Below are 20,679 nucleotides of genomic sequence, written 5' to 3'. Positions count from 1 at the left end.
AATCCAAATGGACGGGTTTTTTTGTTTTGAAGTGTGTTTCATCATTATTTTCTTAAAGTCTCAGTGCAATGGATCATATTGAGTTAGATCCTGTATTTAATGGTGTTTTAAAATCAGATTAGATACAGAGTTTGCATTTGGTTGTTCTGTTACATAATCATTGATTGCATAATTGGAAATGGGACTTAGTTCCCATAAGCCATAGGTTATGATACCATGTAAGAGATCGTTGTGGGCAGAAGATAGAAAACAGTGACTCTGTGTAATAATACAAATCGGCAGTTATTCCCATAACATAGAATAAAACAGCTCTGTTCAATAGTTACCAGCATTTGCCTTTAGAAATTCTTCATTTTCAAAACTTGTTTGATATGTGATGTGGGTGATTTTGATTAGAGGAGGCAAACTGCAGCTTCCTTGGATAATTAACTATATGTCCAAACATAATATATCTGCAGAAATACAGAAAAAAGCAAAACGAAAATACATTAAGTGATAAATGATCACATTTTATAAGTGATATATAAGTTCTATCCCCTCCCCCCCAAAAAACCGCATGTTGTCGGTTTGATTATGAAAGACTTTTAGATTATTATTGTAAGTAACATGAAAATTCCAATTAGTAGCAAATCAGTAAAATTATTATAGGTAGCAAATAGTCTCCTGGATTAACATAAGTGACATGGCTTTAAACAATAGTCTCCTTATTCTTTCAAATTGTCAGAGCTTTTCTGCCACTGTTCATGAAATAAAGCAGAGAAGTAGCTATCTTGCATATTCATATAAGTGTTAATTCCTCCCTTTGTTGGCAAACTAATCTGCAGAGGAAAATGAGCATAAATGAGGCTGGAGCTCAAGCAAATGTAATCAGTCGCAGCTGGGCAATTGAATTTCTCTGTTTATTGTTAATATCAGGGGAAGGTGTTAGATTAACCTTTGGGATAGAAGGTAAAACCAAATCTGCCAATAAATTTTTACTGCTGACTGTGAGATGACAAATTTCATGCTGCAAAAGAATTGAACTGAATTAAGAGAAGCTGAATCTCATTTGCTCAGTTTGAGTCTAACACCTGGGTACAAATATATTTATTATTATTCCTATTACTGTTGCACACTTTAGTGAGCCTAACGTAAAAATAAAATATATAGAATTAGAACATACAATAATACAATAATACAATAGTAGAGTTGGAAGGGACCTTGGAGGTCTTCTAGTCCAACCCCCTGCCTAGGCAGGAAACCCTATACCGTTTCAGACAAATAGCTATCCATCATCTTCTTAAAGACTTCCAGTGTTGGGGCATTCACAACTTCTGGAGGCAAGCTGTTCCACTGATTAATAACATGAATCATTTGTTTTTTGTATCTTATAACTTATCACTTTGTTGTTTGTATGTACACTGAGAACTTATGCACTGGAGAGAAATACCTTGTGGGTCTGATCAGACTTGGCCAATAAAGAATATTCTATGAATAGTTCTAATAGATGGGTAGATTGAAAATTGAGATCTTCAGATTTGATGGTGTACAATGGATCATAGGAAAGAGGACCCTATAAACTGTGTAAGGAGCTATTCAATGATTATTTCTCACCCTAGATTCAAATGAAGCATGCTTCTTTATTCCAAGCTTTCTTTGTAGTGATTAAAATGAAAAAAAAAGTAGAGAATAAAAGTTTTAAATCTTGTTTCTTAGGTTGCTTTTCTTCTCCCACAGTCTATTTTTAATCTTTGAGCATATGTTTTCCCTTTTTTTTTCAGATCATTGCCTTTGCTTCACTTTTTTTTATTCTCGTATCCATCACAACTTTTTGTCTAGAGACACATGAAGCCTTCATCATAGACACCAATGTGACTGAGACCCTAGTAGTGGGCAACACGACTGAGATTGTTGTGATGAAAAAGATGGAGACAGAGCCTATTCTCACCTGTATTGAAGGAGTTTGTGTGCTGTGGTTCACTCTGGAGTTTCTGGTGCGCATTGTTTGCTGCCCAGATAAACTGATCTTCATTAAGAACCTTCTTAACATCATTGACTTTGTAGCCATTCTACCCTTCTACTTAGAGGTGGGACTCAGTGGCCTATCATCCAAAGCTGCACGAGATGTGCTGGGCTTCCTGAGGGTAGTTCGTTTTGTCAGAATCCTCCGGATCTTCAAGCTGACCCGCCATTTTGTGGGACTTCGGGTGTTGGGCCATACACTCCGGGCCAGTACCAATGAATTCCTCCTTCTCATCATCTTCCTGGCTCTAGGAGTTTTGATTTTTGCTACCATGATCTATTATGCCGAAAGGATTGGTGCCAAGCCATCTGATCCTAGTGGTAGTGACCATACCCACTTTAAGAATATTCCCATTGGATTTTGGTGGGCAGTGGTAACCATGACAACTTTGGGTTATGGAGACATGTATCCCAAAACCTGGTCAGGTATGTTGGTGGGTGCTCTTTGTGCCCTGGCTGGCGTTCTTACGATTGCTATGCCTGTTCCAGTCATTGTCAACAACTTTGGAATGTATTACTCATTGGCCATGGCGAAGCAAAAGCTGCCAAAGAAGAAAAAGAAGCACATACCCCGTCCAGCACCACTTGACTCTCCAACGTTCTGCAAATCGGATGACAACTCGCCTCACAACAGTATTCAGAGTTACAACAGTCCTCTAACGACAGCAACGGCAGCTGGGGTGATGGAGAGGAAAAGATCAGGTGAGATGTAAGATTTCAGGCTAAACAAAACCTATAAATAGTAGTGGTAGGAAGATTCTGGACATAAATTTGTGGATGTATAAAGCAGTGGCTCTTGAAGAAATCTATGTTATGTAAGATTATGGTGTTTATTGTGTAGAGGTATCATCTGGATAAAGATATGTTGTTTGGGGTGAGCGCAGAGAAATCTTCTATTAATTATTAATCTTGCTGCATTTATAATGGTGTCCTCAAGGAGATAATTAGAAAAGTAGGTTCACTAGGCCAGACTGAATTTTGTCCATTTTAGAAGAAGATGAATAAATACAAGTCTCTCTAACAAGGATAATATCCCACCCTACTTTTGCATCCTACTATCATAAACTTCACCCAGTGGCATGCATAAGGTTTCCGGAGTCCAGAATTGCTTGGTGTCAACAAAGTTAGTATATTGGGCGCCTCAGAACATGATTTGGCTTCTTTCAAGTTACCATTTGACATCAATGGTTTTGTTAAGTTCTTTAGTTCAAAAAGAATTAACTTTAAAAAAAGTGACAGTTAATGAAGACTATTTTTTAGGAAATTAAAGTTATTTTAATTAATTGACAGACTAGTCATAACTCATCATAGCAATTAGAAACTGAGCATTTCTCCTAAAGATTCCTATAAGGTCCCATTTTGAACCTTTTATGGAACATGATAGGCACTCTAAATTTTGGACAATAGCACCTGTAATTTCCAGATAGCCAGTATTCTGGCTAGAAAGCATCATTATTTTCCAAAATATCATTCATTGCACTGTACAAAGGGTTAAATTAAAATTCTTTTAAAATTTCATGTCAGGTTTTTTTTTCTTTTTGTTTAAATTAAAATACCTTGTGATCCTGATCCAAGTATGGTGGAAAGATGACTATGGATGACCACTAGGTGGCAACAAAGAGATGCAGGAAAATTTAACCCTTTGTTGCCGTCTAGCTATAACAAGTGTGTCAAACTTGCAATGACACAGCATCCCGTGACATATCACAACTTTATCCCCCTTTGCTAAAATGGAGGTGGGCGTGGCCAGCACATGACGCATCCAGCCCGCGGGCTGTGAGTTTGACACTTCTGATCTATAGTTTGTACTGTACTTTATAAAATAGATAATGATACCCTTAGTTAAGCCAACTATAGGCAATTTTTCAATGGGTTGGGTTACTTTTGACATTTTTGGGCTGACCCATAGTTTGTGGGGCTGCATTACGTGGATAGAGCCAGAACACTGGATGTTTGTGGCTCTGGGAGAAGCTATGAGAATATCAACAATTTCTTTCTTTTTAAAACCACAATAAAAGTATTTTTGGCGAATATACATGTCCCAGGATAATGTTGCAGGATCCAATCTGGGTTGGCCACCAGAAGTTTTGTCTTCTGAACTTTCGGACTCATGCTGGAGTCCATTTTCAGAGAACCTCTGACACAGATTGGATCCTGCTATGTATTTTGGGTGTAACGTTATAATTTTCATATATTTCTCTCACCTCCAAGTGGCAAGAAAACTCTACTGATTGCTTGGCACTGCAATATTGAAAATTAATCCTGTAATTGGAAGAAACACTGGGACTGAAAAGGGATTCAAGAGTGTGTTGGGGGGGTCTTTGATACAGAGGTTATCCTTCATATTAAGCCAATCTCTCTCACCCGTGCTTTTTCTCTATTAAAAAGGAATCCCATACCAGGGATATCATTTCTCCTATTAAGAGCAGGATGAGGGTAAGAGAATTCAGCAGGGAAACCCTGGCTATAGGAGAAAAAGGTTGAAAACCCATGCCATGGTCCTGACATTGCTGTGCCAACTTTAAAAACAAAAGAATCCCACTTGTGGAATCCAAAGATGTGTTTAGCATTTTGTGAAGCTTTTGTAAAAGCTGACAGCTTGCATGTAAAAATGCCAAGGAAAATGCACAGCCTCTAAGTGCCTGCTTCCTCTGATATGTAAAGTCATGTTCTTTGCAATCTAAGGCTGCATTTAAGTGGTCTATCACCCCTGCTCTGTTTGAATGATCTCCATTCTTCTTAAGCATTGATTAACCATCTGACTTTTTCTACAGCAATAAGTCTCTGAGGATTGTCTTTGGAATCCCAAAGTCAGTCAGGCAACCCCTAATGGTTTGTTCTCTGGAGTGTGCAGCTAGGAGCCTTCCAGTAAGTGACTCCAGAATGGATTTTATGGGGTGTGGTTGCTATATACATAGTTGCATATCTCAAACTCAGGTGTGCAGTGGAATCAGAGTAGCCCTAGGCCTTTTGGTATCTGAAGTGGAAGAGGAAAATGGCTCCTCCTTTTCACAATCCAAAAGCTGCTCTTTTGACGCTTAATAAATACAGAAAATCTCATGCTTCTCTTTTTCTCTCATTGAAACTATAATTATTAATAGTGAAGTAAGACTGAGTTCATATGTTTTAAAAACTGTATGTTCACTTGATGTACTTGCTTACTCATCCCAACACACTGAACCATAAAGTAATCACGCGTGCTGGGTTTGTGCAACGTTTGACTACTTGGCTCTTTTCTGGTTCAGTGTGTAATGGTCATGGGCATTCTTTTGGTTTTGTCTTAGTGTATTATAACACCACACCACCATGGCTTGTTCTACTAGCCATGGTAAAAACAAACTATGTTTAGTGGGGTGGTAGATGCAGACTATGATATATATATGCTGAAAATAATAGGGTCTTGTTTTAAAAACGTGAGTGTTGGAAACGATACTTTTAATTGGTGGTAGGAAAAGAGAGTCAATGGAGCTAGGCATTTGTAATCTTTAGGACCTATAAGGCTTCTTTGCTACTATTAACCTGCTAGTCTGCTTTCATTTTAGGGCAGAAGGATTATAAAGTAAGACAAAGCTGGAAATTTCTTTTTTTCCTTTTTTTTTTTGCAACAGCGTTTCTCCCTGAGGAATTCCAAGTGGTTGAGGGAACCTCTCCATCATCACCAGTTATGTATAGGTGCAGGGCCGGATTTAGATGAAAAGAGGCCCTAGGCTATTCCACTTATGGGGCCCTTTCACCTCCCATTTTTAAGTTTGTAAATTACATGAGAGATAATAAAATACATCATTACTGTGATATATATCAATATATTAAATGAAACATGTTGTAATTGGTACTAACCTTTATAAAAAATGTGGCACGGATAATAAATAAAAATAAAAGGCCCCTCTTGATCTTGAGGCCCTAGGCTGAAGCCTAGTTAGCCTATAGGAAAATCCGGCCCTGTATAGGTGTTGATGGCATATAGCAGCATCTTAGCAGAATTGTCAAGAAGGGGACTGATTCTCTGGCCTGGGAGATGTGATAGGCTAGGACTGCTGTGGCCCTTCAGGCCATCAAACACCAGGTAGGATGGTAGAGTATCAAGGGTAGGCTTAGGCCTGGGTCTCCATCTCTGTCCTCACCTGCAGAGGTTGCTTCCTTGTGTGCCTCTTCATAGGGCCAGGCCTGAAAGGAGTTGGCTTGAATGGCTTTTCTCTATATTTCAATAACAAACAAATTTTAAACTTAAAAAAAAAATCTCAGCTCTTAAAAAGCACTTAGTTTTTCCCTAGTGCAACTCATGTAACAGAAAGCAAATCTTTTCATTATTTTAAGACTTCAGCTTCTTCAGTTTGTAATTGAAAACCAATGAAATAATTTCAGAGATTGGATTAACAGACTGTGCTACAATGCTGGGTAAACATGGTGACTAAGCCGTAGGTTTGATTCAAAAGTCACATTTATTCATTGTTTACTGAATAAGCCGCAGTTAGCTAGATTCATACTGCGCTACGGTACAAGCCATAATTTATCACTCACACAGGACATAAGTGAAAACTAAATAAAACACATTTGGGTTTAGTTCAAACTGTCTATAACATCTTTCCCTCCATCTATTGCCTTCCCAGTGCATTGGAACAATAAACCCGATTTAGTGTTTTGCACAAGTCATAGGCAGATTGCATCTCTTGTCACTTGAAAGAAGTTTGATTCCAAATCCTGTGAAATCCTTCCTCATCTTACGGCTTGGCAGATGTGTTGGGATTAATGCCGTCTGAGATTTCAATACATTTGATATACTACCGTGTTTCCCTGAAAATAAGACGCAACCCCAAAATAAGCCATAGCATGATTTTTCAGGATGCTTGCAATATAAGCCCTACCCCCCCCCCAAATAAGCTCCAGTTAAAATCATCAGCCAGATGGATGCATTTAGTACTATATTTCCCTGAAAATAAGACCTAACCAGAAAATAAGCTCTAATGCATCTTTTGGAGCATTAATTAATTAATGCTATTAATATAAGACCCGGTCTTAATTTCAGGGAAACACAGTAAGCTAAGGAAAGCTGCTCTGTTACTAAAAAAGGAACTAGGTACAATGGTACAATATTCACAAGTTGCAAAGACCAACAAGATAACCAGGAAGCCTGAGATGTGAGGTATGAGCAGGTCATTTGTATCATTTTTTCCAGTCTCAGATGAGGAATATTTATGAGATGTCAAGATTTAGCCTAGAATAACCTTATCAGTTCTAGAATGTTAACATTTACTATATTATAAGTGATACCTGGCTATACATTCATCATGAACAGAATGCTGTTTCTAGAAAACTTCAGTTTCTGTGGAAACCATACTGCAGTCACCATAGCATTAATGCACGGTATATGTTTATAGCATTTTCTGTAAGCGATGTCTCTTGAAACATAGGGCTATATAGGACTGATGTTTTGACACTTCCCCCCACCTCCAATATTGGTGGATTCACCAACATGTATTGCTGAAGGGACTGAATGTAAAACTCCAGTCAAGAAGGTGAGAAATTGATTCCAATATACTTTGGAAATGTCACTAAAAATGAAGATGCTGCCTCCCCTGGATTATGTCATATAATCTTTTATATATAAATAAATTATTCGTTTTCCTGTTGGCAAAGCAGGTGCAGATTTGGTGTATTCTGGCTCCAAAGGTTGGTTTTTCTTTCTTTCTTTCTCCTTCTAAGACACCAAGCAGAATGGAGATGTCAATGTGGTCCTGTCAGATGAAGACCAACCTCTTTCGTCACCCCAAGAGGAGAAGCAACTCATGAGGGGCTCAAGTACCAGGGACAAAAACAAGAAAGCAGCAACCTGTTTTCTCCTGAGCACTGGAGATTTCTCTTGTGCTTCTGATGGTGGCATCCGGAAAGGTATGGAGGAGATTCCAAGATCTGTGTTGGTGAATAGAGGGAAAGCTGTGAAATATTAAATACCCTAATGTATATGGGGCAAGTTTTGCAATCGGCTATAACTGACAAACAACGTCAGTGCCAGCTGCTTTTGAAAATTGACCTCTCTGCACTTTCTCGGTCTGTGTTAGAGTTGATTGGTAGAGACCCAAAATATATTTCTATAACCTGTCCTAAGCAATAGTAAACCTAAAAGCTATAGCTTTGCTCTCCCATTTTGTTTTTGCCCTGGTTCTCTCGGTTGACTTCTTTTCGCACTGGCTCTGGCAAGCAAGAAGGTAAGGATTAAGGGGAAAAAAGGTGGTAGAACAACAGTTGCCTTCTTCCCTCTGCATTGTAAAGTTTAATTTATTATAATTTAAGCTTATAAAGGGGCTCAGTGGCTAAGACACTGAGCTTGTCGATCAGAAAGGTTGGCAGTTCAGCGGGTCGAATCCCTAGCGCCGCGTAACGCCGTGAGCTCCTGTTACTTGTCCCAGCTTCTGCCAACCTAGCAGTTTGAAAGCATGTAAAAATGCAAGTAGAAAAATAGGGACCACCTTTGGTGAGAAGGTAACAGCGTTCCGTGAGCCTTTGGCATTTAGTCATGTTGGCCACATGACAATGGAGACGTCTTCGGACAGCGCTGGCTCTTTGGCTTTGAAATGGAGATGAGCACCACCCCCTAGAGTCGGGAACGACTAGCACATATGGGCGAGGGGAACCTTTACTTTTACCATGTAAAGAGCTTAGAATAGATATATGCTTGTCTTAGAGGCAACATGTCATGTTCACAATTTCTTTTTCTTTTTATCATGTAACCTTACAAAGAAGCTTAATGTCTATGGAGATTCTCAGTCATCCAGGTCATGGTTGTCCCAAAGGTGCTTTTTTCAAGAGGCAACTGGACTTCCTTGCTTTTCTTTGAAGACGTTTCGCTTCTCATCTATTCCCATTCTTGGATGAGAAGCGAAATGTCTTCAAAGAAAAACAAGAAAATCTAGTTGCCTCTTGAAAAAAGCACCTTTGGGACAAAGAGGTTTAATGTTCTTGTTCTTGAAACACACTATAGTTTTATGGATCAGGTATGAACAGCCTAGCACCATAGGATATATGTATTTTTATAAAATCCAGCTTAATTTTGGTATCTCCAGATGGGTCTGAGATAGATTTCCAGTGCCAAAACCAAGAAAGTCTTTGCTGGTCAGTGTAGATATTATTAAGCTAAATGAATTGGTAGGTTATAAAATGGCTTCCTGAGTTCTAGATAAATAATTCAAAGCCTGTTTTAATACCTGCAACAGTTAGATATGAAGCTCACTCTATGTTGGTCCTTTTGGATTCACACAGCAGACAGGGACATACATGATGTGTGCAGTCATCATAGAGGGTGTGTCACAATGAAAACGTGCATGTCCTGGAAGAAACAATTTGTAAAGAAACTTTGTAGAATATATCAATATTCAGATGCGGGTGAGGGAAATTGCAATCAGGTCAGAGTGGAACACGCCATAAATGTATCAGATTTCATGCTTTAAGTAGCCCTCAGCTTAAAAAATGTTGCAAATAATCAGGACAAACCTCTTAGCTGCTTGGAAGAGAAATATATGGGCTACTTGATTCTGTTTATTTCAATTTTACTCCTTTCCCAAATTATCCCTAAAGAAATTAGGCTTTTAGGAGATGAAAGCTATCCATCCCTACTTTAACAGGATGGGGTAATTTGGGACTAACAAATGAAAGAGTAAGACATATTTAGGGGAGACTGTTTTAAAGGGCAGTGGAATTTGGAGGGTGAGGATGGCAGATGGGGGCAGAGGATAACCTTTTTAAAACGTACACTTTGGAAATACTCTTTTATGACTTTGGCCATTTATATAATTATCATTTCTAAAGGGCAGGTGAACAAACTATGCGAGTCATATGCAGTCAAATATACAATGAATGTGCTTGTTTGCATAATCTAATGTACAATATGAATTGCTCACATTCATGTCTATGAATATAGAAGGATCAGATGTAAGTAAATATCAGATAAGAGCATATGGATAGTACTGGCTTCAAGCCATGATAAGCTCCCTATTTTCATAGTTATGTGGAATCATGAATTTCATCAGGTTCACATTCTCCCAACTGTTGATAGCTGCCCACTCTCGTAAGTTTTAGCAATCATAAACTAAAGGTAAATATGAGAACAGACACATATAGTTACTGAAATGAGTAATTGATCATGAGGCTAGGTAGTTTATTCCATGTGCACCTGTTCCTATATTACCATTTGTAACTGCAAGTAGCAGCACATGAAGAATGCTGAATTTCTAAAACAGTTGGATATGAAAGAATAATATCTCCTGTCTTTCTGTGATGGATCCAAACAGAAGATTCTTAGGAATACTAATGAAAAGACACATCTTTATATCTTTCTCTTTAATAGACTTCTTTTCAGAGCATAGCAAAAATATGGAGAAAACACAGGAAGTTACTCAGCCTATGTTTGAGGCAGGACAGTTACACAATAAACAATGCATCTAAAAGCACTAATGATGGCATAGATTTCTTTATGCATCCAGTCAGTTACTTGGCAACAAACAAATGCATTTTTATGCACTTAGAATGACTTTAACTAGCATCTGTATATATTGCTGGGAAAGTTGCCTATCTAATTTGTGCTGTTAAAAATCAGTACAAAAATTATGAAAACAAACTTCATAACCATTTACCATTTGCCTAACAGGTATGTCAACATAGCTTGCTACCAGACTCCATTGCTTCTGCCTGCTCTGGAGTTTCATGTTTGTTCCCTCTGGACATAAATTCTATTTAGAAAGATACAATTTGGTGCAATATGATGATCTGCCAACACCATACGTAAATTTGCAGATTCTAGGTTAGTTATAGTTTGCTCTCATTCTTTTTGAAACAAACCATATTTTGGAGGTAGTAGGCAACTTGTGTCACTTCGGGTTATGCTAGAATTATTGGTACCTAGAAGAGACTGTATATTCCCACAGTATCTGGAGTATCCTAATTTCCATGGTTTGTACAGGTGTAAAGATACAGATGATTTGATATGAAGATAAGCTATTTTTCTATGATTCTGTGAAAAAGGACAGCTGCCATTTCAAAACCTTTATTCCATCCATTTGCTTCTTGCGTTAACAGGTTGCCTCATAAAACCTAACCCCAAAACACAAATATAAATAGGATGCTTATAATGCCAGAGCACAACATGTTCTATTTTGTTCCTCTGCTGCTCTTCTTGCCCACCTTACTGTGCTGTGTACTGTTAGTTTGATCCAGGACAGATTCGGGAACAGACAAAGCAAGTCATCTTTTCTTTTCTTATGTCATTGAACATTATTCAGACTTGGTGACATCTGCCAGCACCATTCCCTCTTTTTCTTCTCCTCCTCAATCTTCTTCCTCTCTTGTCTTTCAGAAGGAGGGAGGGGATGACACTATGGGTCTTGATTGTGACTCATCTGGCTTTAGGATGCAATCATTAAAGGGCTTCTCCCTGAGAAACTGAAAGCCAGTGTTTTAAAGAAGAGCATAAGCTGTGTCTGGATGCTACTAAAGCACACATAGCATTTTCACCTTGAAGTTATCCTTGGGCAGAGACTTTCAATCCCAGGAAAAAAAATCTGAAAATAATAATGAAGGTTTCTAGGAGATCTGAGTGGAGGGTCTCTAATATTCTGCTCTCCTCCTGCCCCATCCTGTTTTGAAGGATATTTACCTCAGGTTCTAAAGCATGGAAGGAGACAGATAAAAATGCAAGGTTTTCACCACGTGTATAAGCCCCATGCTTTGGTAGTTGTGAATGAATTCCTGTGCCTTGTACTGTGAGTAATCTGCTGTTTAAATCCAGCAGGTTTGTGAGGCATTTGTTCCATAACGGTGTGTTTTGGCATTGTGCGATTTGACTAATTAAGTGTATTCATTTGCTTATTAAGCTTTCAATTCTCAGTAGGTAATGAGTCATGCAATAAATATGCTGAATGCTGTATACTTTATTCAGCTGAGGGAAATTATACGGTTTCAGATAATCGGAAGACTGTAGTGTTAAGGCATTGATATATCTAGCTCCTATTTTCATTGGGGTATCTAAGAAGAAGAAAAAATATCATTATTTGTAATGAGGCCAGCTATGGACCAGACCCAGTGTGGGATACCATGCATCTGTTTTGCAATCTGAAAGCCACATAGCCTGCATTTCATTGCTTCATCAGTTTTGTGCGTGTTCAAGTTCCTTCTGTGCAAGGTTTATGGAACTAAATTGGATTGAAAATAGCAACATTGTAGATTGAAAACACTTCCTTTCGTAGAAGCACAGTATAAACATTTCTGCAAATATAAGGTTAAACATAACAAGTGGCCTAATTTAACACAAAGGGTACATTCAGAGTCCCCTTTATCTGAAAAGGTCAGTGAAATCTTTCTTTCGGCTTTAGATTCAGCCAGCCCAAATGTTCTGGTTAATCAAGGTGCAGGAAACTCTTCAAAACAGGAGGATAATGTCATTAACCATTAAGATAGAATTTTACCTCCTGGAGTCATCTTTGCAATGTCAGTGCAAATAAAAGCAATAACTGGAATGCAGAATCTATTTGCCTTTCATTTAATATATCTGATTCAAAGAATGAAGATTATAATTTTCAAAATTATAATTCATCATTCCATTATCAGTTTTCCAGCCAAAACCTACTGTTTTCTCCCAAGCCTCTTTGCAAATGTGATTCTGCCAAAAAGACTAAAAACCAAAGAATTATTAATTCATGCCTACAGTACTCAAAAGGAAAATGCAGTCAGGTTAATGTAAGTATTATGGGACTGCAGCTGGAATATGCTAATAATGACTGACTACAAAAGAGAACAGGACTTTTCAGTGTCTTAACCACAATTATTCTTGACTCCTCAAAACAAAGCATACTTCTTGCAATTCCATTTATTAAACAGAGTCTCTCCACTTGTGCATGACGGTGCAAAGTGGTTTGAGATGGCAGCTGCCACAACATCCTTGATTTAGTTTTAGAACAGTTTGAGTGTTCATTGTTTTTCACCCAATTATATTTAAATAAAATTAAATGTATTTTCTTAAGACATAATTGTGCTTTGAAAATAAATGTAAAAAATTTCCAGTGATTTTTTAAAAAAACAATTGTGTTATCTGCCATACACATATTTATCCCAGAAACTTTAAAAGCAGCTGATGTAAAAGTAAAATAAAGATTATCCACTAATCCAAAGATCATTCTATTTTGCCTAATTTTTGATACAGGTAGTCCTCGACTTATGACCACAATTGAGCCCAAAAGTTCCATTGTTAAGCGGGACATTTGTTAAGTGGATTTTGCTCCACTTCTGTAACCTTTCTCGCAACAGATGTTAAAAAAATAATTGCAGCTGTTGTGTTAGTAACACAGTTGTTAAGTGAATCTGACTTCCCCATTTATTTTGTTTGTCAGAAGGTTGCAAAAGATGATCACATGACCCGGGACACTGCGACCATTATAAACATGCCAGTTGCCAAGCATCTGGATTTTGATCATATGACAACTGAGATACAGGTAGTCCTCGACTTACAACAGTTCATTTAGTGACCGTTCAAAGTTACAACAGCCCTGAAAAAGTGACTTATGACAGTTAGGGCCTTTGCAGCATCCCCATGATTGTGTGATCAAAATTCAGATGCATGGCAACTGGTTCATACTTATGACCGTTGCTGTGCCCCAAGGTTATGTGATCCCTCGTTCGTGACTTTCTGACAAGCAAAGTCAATGGGGAAGCCAGATTCACTCAACAACCGGGTTACTAACTTATCAACTACAGGGATTCATTTAACAACTGAGGCAAGAAAAGTCATGAAATGGAACAAATGTCTCACTTAACAACAGAAATGTTGGGCTCAATTGTGGTTGTAAGTCAAGGACTACCTATACTGCAATGGTTATAAGTGCAAAAAAAAAAACCCAGTCATAAGTTCCTTTTTTCAGTGCCTTTGTGTCTTTGAATGGTCACTAAACAAGTGGTTGTAAGTTGAAGACTACCTGTATACAGTGCATATGATCAAAGTGATTGCGTGAATTGTTTCCTTGTTGATAATGCATAGAGCCATTACAGGAATTCCTTAGGACCAGTGGTGAAACTCAATTTTTTTTACTACCGGTTCTATGAGCATGGCTTGGGGGGCATGGCAGGGGAAGGATATTGCAAAATCCTCATTCCCTCCCCACTTCTGGGGGAAGGATACTGCAAAATCCCCATTCCCTCCCCACTTCTTTGGGAAGGATATTGCAAAATCCCCATTCCCTCTCCACTTCTGGGGGAAGGATATTGCAAAATCCCCATTCCCTCTCCACTTCTGGGGGAAGGATACTGCAAAATCCCCATTCCCTCCCCACTTCTAGGGGAAGGATATTGCAAAATCCCCATTCCCTCTCCACTTCTGGGGGAAGGATATTGCAAAATCCCCATTCCCTCTCCACTTCTGGGGGAAGGATACTGCAAAATCCCCATTCCCTCTCCACTTCTGGGGGAAGGATACTGCAAAATCCCCATTCCCTCTACACTTCTGGGGGAAGGATACTGCAAAATCCCCATTCCCTCTACACTTCTGGGGGAAGGATACTGCAAAATCCTCATTCCCTCCCCACTTCTGGGGAAGGATACTGCAAAATCCCCATTCCCTCTACACTTCTGGGGGAAGGATATTGCAAAATCCCCATTCCCTCTACACTTCTGGGGGAAGGATACTGCAAAATATCCTTATGTACTCAAGGTTAGACCTAATCCTACTGCGGGAGTCCCCCCTCTCGCAGGTGTGGCCCTCCGCCCTTTCAAGGGCCCACCTTGATGATGGATTTATTAATCTCGAGAGGTGGAGGAAGCGGAGACTTAGGGGTTTTTTAGTTAAATGTTTTTAAAATACTTTTAGGGGTTTAGGGGTTGGGGGGCGGGTGGGTCAGATCAGGAGTGTTGACAGAGCCAGGTCACCAGGTGGGGTCACGAGCAGAAGGAGCGGAGAGGAGGAGGGGGGGAGGATACCATTCCCAAATGGGGCTCCTTGATTCCAACAGTCGTAGGGAGGGGCAGATACGAGGACAGATTAACAACTCGCAGTCGGTTGGGAGACCGTGAGTGTTGGTTACACCCGGTCGCTTGTACCAACCCCCGCGTTCTAGGTGGTCAGGATCTGCAGGCCCAGGGCCTGAGGCTGTTGCTATGCAATGCGAGGTCCGTTGTCAATAAGGCCCCCCTCATTCATGATCTAATTTTGGAGGGGGAGCCGGACCTCGCGGGAATAACGGAGACCTGGTTGGGCCACGAGGGAGGTTTACCCCTCGTGGAAATGTGCCCACCAGGTTACCGAGCATTTCACCAGCCTCGGGCCCGGGGAAGGGGCGGTGGGGTAGCAGTGATTATCCGGGAGGACTTAGAGCCGAGGGAGTCCACTGTACCACAGACGTCCGGGTGTGAATCCCTTGTTGTGAAATGGGGCCCTGGGAGGCAGTTGGGCCTGCTGATAGTATACCTGGCTCCCCGCCATACATCAGCGGCCCTGCCTGAGCTCCTCGAGCTGATCGCATCGGTGGCGGTTGAGACCCCCAAACTTTTAGTGATGGGGGATTTTAACCTGCCATCGGTGGGAGAAGCATCAGAGGGGGTTCGGGAGTTCATGGCTTCCATGATAGCCATGGACCTGACTCAACTGATTCAGGGCCCGACACACGAGGAAGGTCACACCTTGGACCTTGTTTTTGTCTCTGGCCAGTGGTTGAGTGATCTGGGAGGAGTGAATTTAACCATCACTCCTCTGTCATGGTCAGATCACTCACTCCTCTGACTTGACTTCCCTGGTGCTACCCCCCGCTGCGGGGAGGCGGAACCGGAAAGCACTAGATGGTTCCGCCCCAGGCGCCTGATGGAACCAGATAGGTTCCAAACGGAGCTTGGGCCACCTCCTGTAGCCCTGACCCGCCCTCGGGTAGAGGACCTGGTGGCCGTGTGGAACATTGCGACTACCGGGGCCTTGAACCGGGTGGCGCCTTTGCGGCCTCTCCGGCGGCAACGATCCACCCTGGCTCCTTGGTTCACCGAGGAGCTAAGGGTGATGAAGCGCCGCAAGAGATGCCTAGAGAGTCGTTGGAGATCCTCCCGATCCGAATTTGACCGAGCACAGGTACGAGCCCATTTAAGGACGTACCTAGTGGCATTGAGAACGGCCAAACGTCAATATTGCGCCGCTCTCATTGCATCCGCAGAGAACCGCCCTGCCACCCTGTTTCGGGTGTCCAGCTCCCTCCTGTTTCAGAGGCCGCGGGAGGCCCCTTTACAGGGTAGGGCAGAGGAATTTGGGAAATATCTGCAGGATAAAGTCGCTCAAATCTGGAAGGATTGGGTCCCCTTCAGCAGCCCAGTGGAGACGTCCGTGGCGAGTCTTGAGAAACCTTTCTGGGAGGAGTTTGACTTGGTTGTCATCGAGGATTTGGACAGATTGCGTGGACGACTGCGACCTACCACATGTTTACTGGACCCGTGTCCCTCCTGGCTTGTACTGGCATCCTGGGAGGTTACACGCGACTGGCTCCTGGGCCTAGTGAACGCTTCGTTGGGTGAGGGGTCTCTTCCGGCCGCCTTGAAAGAGGCGGTGGTGAGACCCTTGCTCAAGAAGCCTTCCCTGGACCCTACGGAGCTGGCCAATTATCGTCCTGTCTCCAACCTTCCCTTTCTGGCGAAGGTTGTAGAGAGTGTGGTGGCTTCTCAGTTCCCACGACATCTGGAGGAGAATGATTATCTAGACCCGCGCCAGTCCGGCTTTCGCCCCAGGCACAGCACAGAGACGGCCTTGGTCGCGTTGGTAGATGATCTCTGGAGGGCCAGAGATAGGGGTTGTTCCTCTATCCTGGTCCTATTAGACCTCTCGGCAGCTTTTGATACCATCGACCATGGTATCCTGTTGCACCGACTGGAGGGGTTGGGGGTCCGGGGCACCGTTTTGCGGTGGTTCGGCTCCTACCTCTCTGGCCGGACGCAACGTGTGTTGGCAGGGGAGCAGAGGTCGACCCTAAGCCCCCTTACTTGTGGGGTGCCACAGGGGTCGGTCCTCTCACCACTCCTGTTCAACACATACATGAACTGCAGTTGGTCCAGAATGCGGCCGCGCGGGTGATTATGGGGAGTACTAGGTACTCCCATGTGACACCTCTCCTGCGCGAGCTGCACTGGCTTCCTGTGGTCTATCGGGTGCGTTTCAAGGTCCTGATTACGATCTTTAAAGCGCTCCATGGCTCAGGACCTAGTTACCTGCAGGATGGTATTCTGCCCCATACATCCCTACGACCCATCCGCTCGCACAGAGAGGGACTTCTCCAGGTGCCGTCCACCAGACAGTGCCGAGGGGCGGCGCCTAGGAGCAGAGCCTTCTCTGTGGCGGGCCCAGCCCTGTGGAATGACCTCCCTCCGGATATTAGGACCACCACTGACCTCCGCTCCTTCCGTGTAAAGCTCAAGACCCACCTATTCCAAATAGCTGGCCTGGCTCAACCATAATTTCATAACGCTCCTGATGGGTTTTTTAATTCGGTAATTTTATTCAATGGGATTTTAAATTGTGTTTTTTAATTGTGCTCACTCAGTAGTCTACCTACTCCATGCACATGCACATGTATATGTCTTTGTTCTTATGTATGTATGTTTGTCTTTATCTGTATTTTATTTGTTTTGATTGTATGCCGCCCCGAGTCCTTCGGGAGAGGGTTGCGGCTAACAAATAAAATTATTATTATTATTAAAATCACCATTCCCTCCCCACTTCTGGGGGAAGGATACTGCAAAATCCCCATTCCCTCCCCACTTCTTTGGGAACGATATTGCAAAATCCCCATTCCCTCTCCACTTCTGGGGGAAGGATATTGCAAAATCTCCATTCCCTCTCCACTTCTGGGGGAAGGATACTGCAAAATCCCCATTCCCTCTCCACTTCTGGGGGAAGGATACTGCAAAATCCCCATTCCCTCCCCACTTCTGGGGGAAGGATATTGCAAAATCCCCATTCCCTCCCCACTTCTTTGGGAAGGATATTGCAAAATCCCCATTCCCTCTCAACTTCTGGGGGAAGGATATTGCAAAATCCCCATTCCCTCTACACTTCTGGGGGAAGGATACTGCAAAATCCCCATTCCCTCTCCACTTCTGGGGGAAGGATACTGCAAAATCCCCATTCCCTCCCCACTTCTTTGGGAAGGATATTGCAAAATCCCCATTCCCTCCCCACTTCTGGGGGAAGGATACTGCAAAATCCCCATTCCCTCCCCACTTCTTTGGGAAGGATATTGCAAAATCCCCATTCCCTCTCCACTTCTGGGGGAAGGATACTGCAAAATCCCCATTCCCTCCCCACTTCTGGGGGAAGGATACTGCAAAATCCCCATTCCCTCTCCACTTCTGGGGGAAGGATACTGCAAAATCCCCATTCCCTCCCCACTTCTTTGGGAAGGATATTGCAAAATCCCCATTTTCTCCCCACTTCTTTGGGAAGGATATTGCAAAATCCCCATTCCCTCTACACTTCTGGGGGAAGGATATTGCAAAATCCCCATTCCCTCTACACTTCTGGGGGAAGGATACTGCAAATTCCCCATTCCCTCTCCACTTCTGGGGGAAGGATACTGCAAAATCCCCATTCCCTCCCCACTTCTTTGGGAAGGATATTGCAAAATCCCCATTCCCTCTCCACTTCTGGGGGAAGGATATTGCAAAATCCCCATTCCCTCTCCACTTCTGGGGGAAGGATACTGCAAAATCCCCATTCCCTCTCCACTTCTGGGGGAAGGATACTGCAAAATCCCCATTCCCTCCCCACTTCTTTGGGAAGGATATTGCAAAATCCCCATTCCCTCCCCACTTCTTTGGGAAGGATATTGCAAAATCCCCATTCCCTCCCCACTTCTTTGGGAAGGATATTGCAAAATCCCCATTCCCTCTCCACTTCTGGGGGAAGGATACTGCAAAATCCCCATTCCCTCCCCACTTCTTTGGGAAGGATATTGCAAAATCCCCATTCCCTCTCCACTTCTGGGGGAAGGATACTGCAAAATCCCCATTCCCTCCCCACTTCTGGGGGAAGGATATTGCAAAATCCCCATTCCCTCTCCACTTCTGGGGGAAGGATACTGCAAAATCCCCATTCCCTCCCCACTTCTGGGGGAAGGATACTGCAAAATCCCCATTCCCTCCCCACTTCTTTGGGAAGGATATTGCAAAATCCCCATTCCCTCCCCACTCTGGGGCCAGCCAGAGGTGGTATTTGCCAGTTCTCTAAACTACTCAAAATTTTCGCTGCCAGTTTTCCAGAACCTGCTGAATTTCACCCCTGTGCTTAGGACCCTTCCTGCTATTTCTGATTGAGGAAATATTATTTTAGGCACCCTGTTTGCTTACACTTTTCCTTTGTGCAGCTTCACTCAAATAATACCCAAACCAGCAGTGCCTTTTAGACCTTTATGTCTGACCAGGATAATAGGATTCTGTGGAACAGAGAAAGTACAGTAGGTGCCATCTAGAAATCAAGTAGCTAACTCGTATAATACCTGAGACTTGTGCCTGCAAATTAAATATTGTAATGTTTTCACTTTGTAAGATGTCAGAGGGCAATTGAGGGAGGCAGGAGCAAAATTTTCTATCTTTTTCATTCATATGCAAAGATACATTTTTGTCTTTCCCGCAGTTTGAAAAAATAATTTTGCACAATCTTACAGTTGGATTCTGATTTGAAAGTGGCCGTTTTTAATTTTACAACATTTTAGCCAGGGGTATTGTAGATTTGCCATACATTATTTTATACATCTTTAGATCCCATTGATTCATAATAAGTTCCTTCAGGAATCTGCATTTTTAATTGTCAGCTGTTAGACAAAACAGCAAAAACAGTTGTCAGCTGCTCTTACATTAAAGCAATCCTATGATTGATTGATTGATTAATTAATTTTTTATGCTTTGCATATCCCCCACAGAGTGATTGTTTTGCAGCAATATCTCCCTCTTCTATGTCAGACACTGCCTTTTGCTCTTGATTCCTAGTGCATTAAATACTCAGCTAATTTTTGCTTTGGAGTATTCAGTGGTCTCTCAGTGTGGTTGTTTGGTTGCAGACATTTCATTACCTGGCTTGGTAACATCATCAGTCCTAGTGAGTGTGAGGTTTGCACTCATTTTGTATATGGTAGTTTGGCCTGCCAGGTGTAGTTTTTTCCTCCTTTGGCAGTTCTTATCAGAAACTATAAAGGAGGAACACCCCCACCAATTCTGGACGACTACTGCATACAAACAGGAAACAAACCCACAGATGCTAACACCGATGTTACCTAGTTGGATAATGAAACATCTATAAACAACAATAAAGCTTAGAAAGCACCAGAGACTCTATTGTTCAATTCTGGGCTACAGACATTCTCTTCCATTGGAAGCTTTTGCTTTTGTAGGCTGGCTCATAGGCAGGATGTAAGGCAAAGAGAGATTTATGAATGATTGGATAGCTAGTATACCTGAATAGTGATGGCTTAATGGCCAGCAGCTGTATAGATTTGGGCTTTCGCTATTCCTTGATTGGTATCCAGCGATTTGCACAAAATTGTCTCTTGTACTATTTAAAAGCAGGTTTCTTATCTTCCAATAGGTAATTTACCCATTTTATAGTGTTCAACAATAAAATAGAAGGTATGCACATGCTATTAAGACCTGAATTGAATTCAGTAGCAGTCATCTTACTCATTT

At 41.9% G+C, this 20,679-nt stretch overlaps 1 protein-coding gene across 1 annotated transcript in view; it reads left to right on the top strand.

Moving 5' to 3' along the window:
- Positions 1-20,679, top strand: part of KCNC4 (potassium voltage-gated channel subfamily C member 4) — a 40,728-nt gene that overhangs the window by 12,331 nt on the left and 7,718 nt on the right. Inside the window, exons 2-3 of the mRNA XM_081948018.1 lie at positions 1,761-2,703; positions 7,702-7,887. Of these exons, the coding sequence (XP_081804144.1) occupies positions 1,761-2,703; positions 7,702-7,887 (1,129 nt within the window). The remainder of the gene's footprint in view (positions 1-1,760; positions 2,704-7,701; positions 7,888-20,679) is intronic.

Source organism: Natrix helvetica (assembly GCF_964273705.1).
Source record: "Natrix helvetica genome assembly, chromosome: 3".
Classification (NCBI taxonomy): Eukaryota; Metazoa; Chordata; class Lepidosauria; order Squamata; family Natricidae; genus Natrix; species Natrix helvetica.
This window is presented reverse-complemented; position numbering and strand designations above follow the sequence as displayed.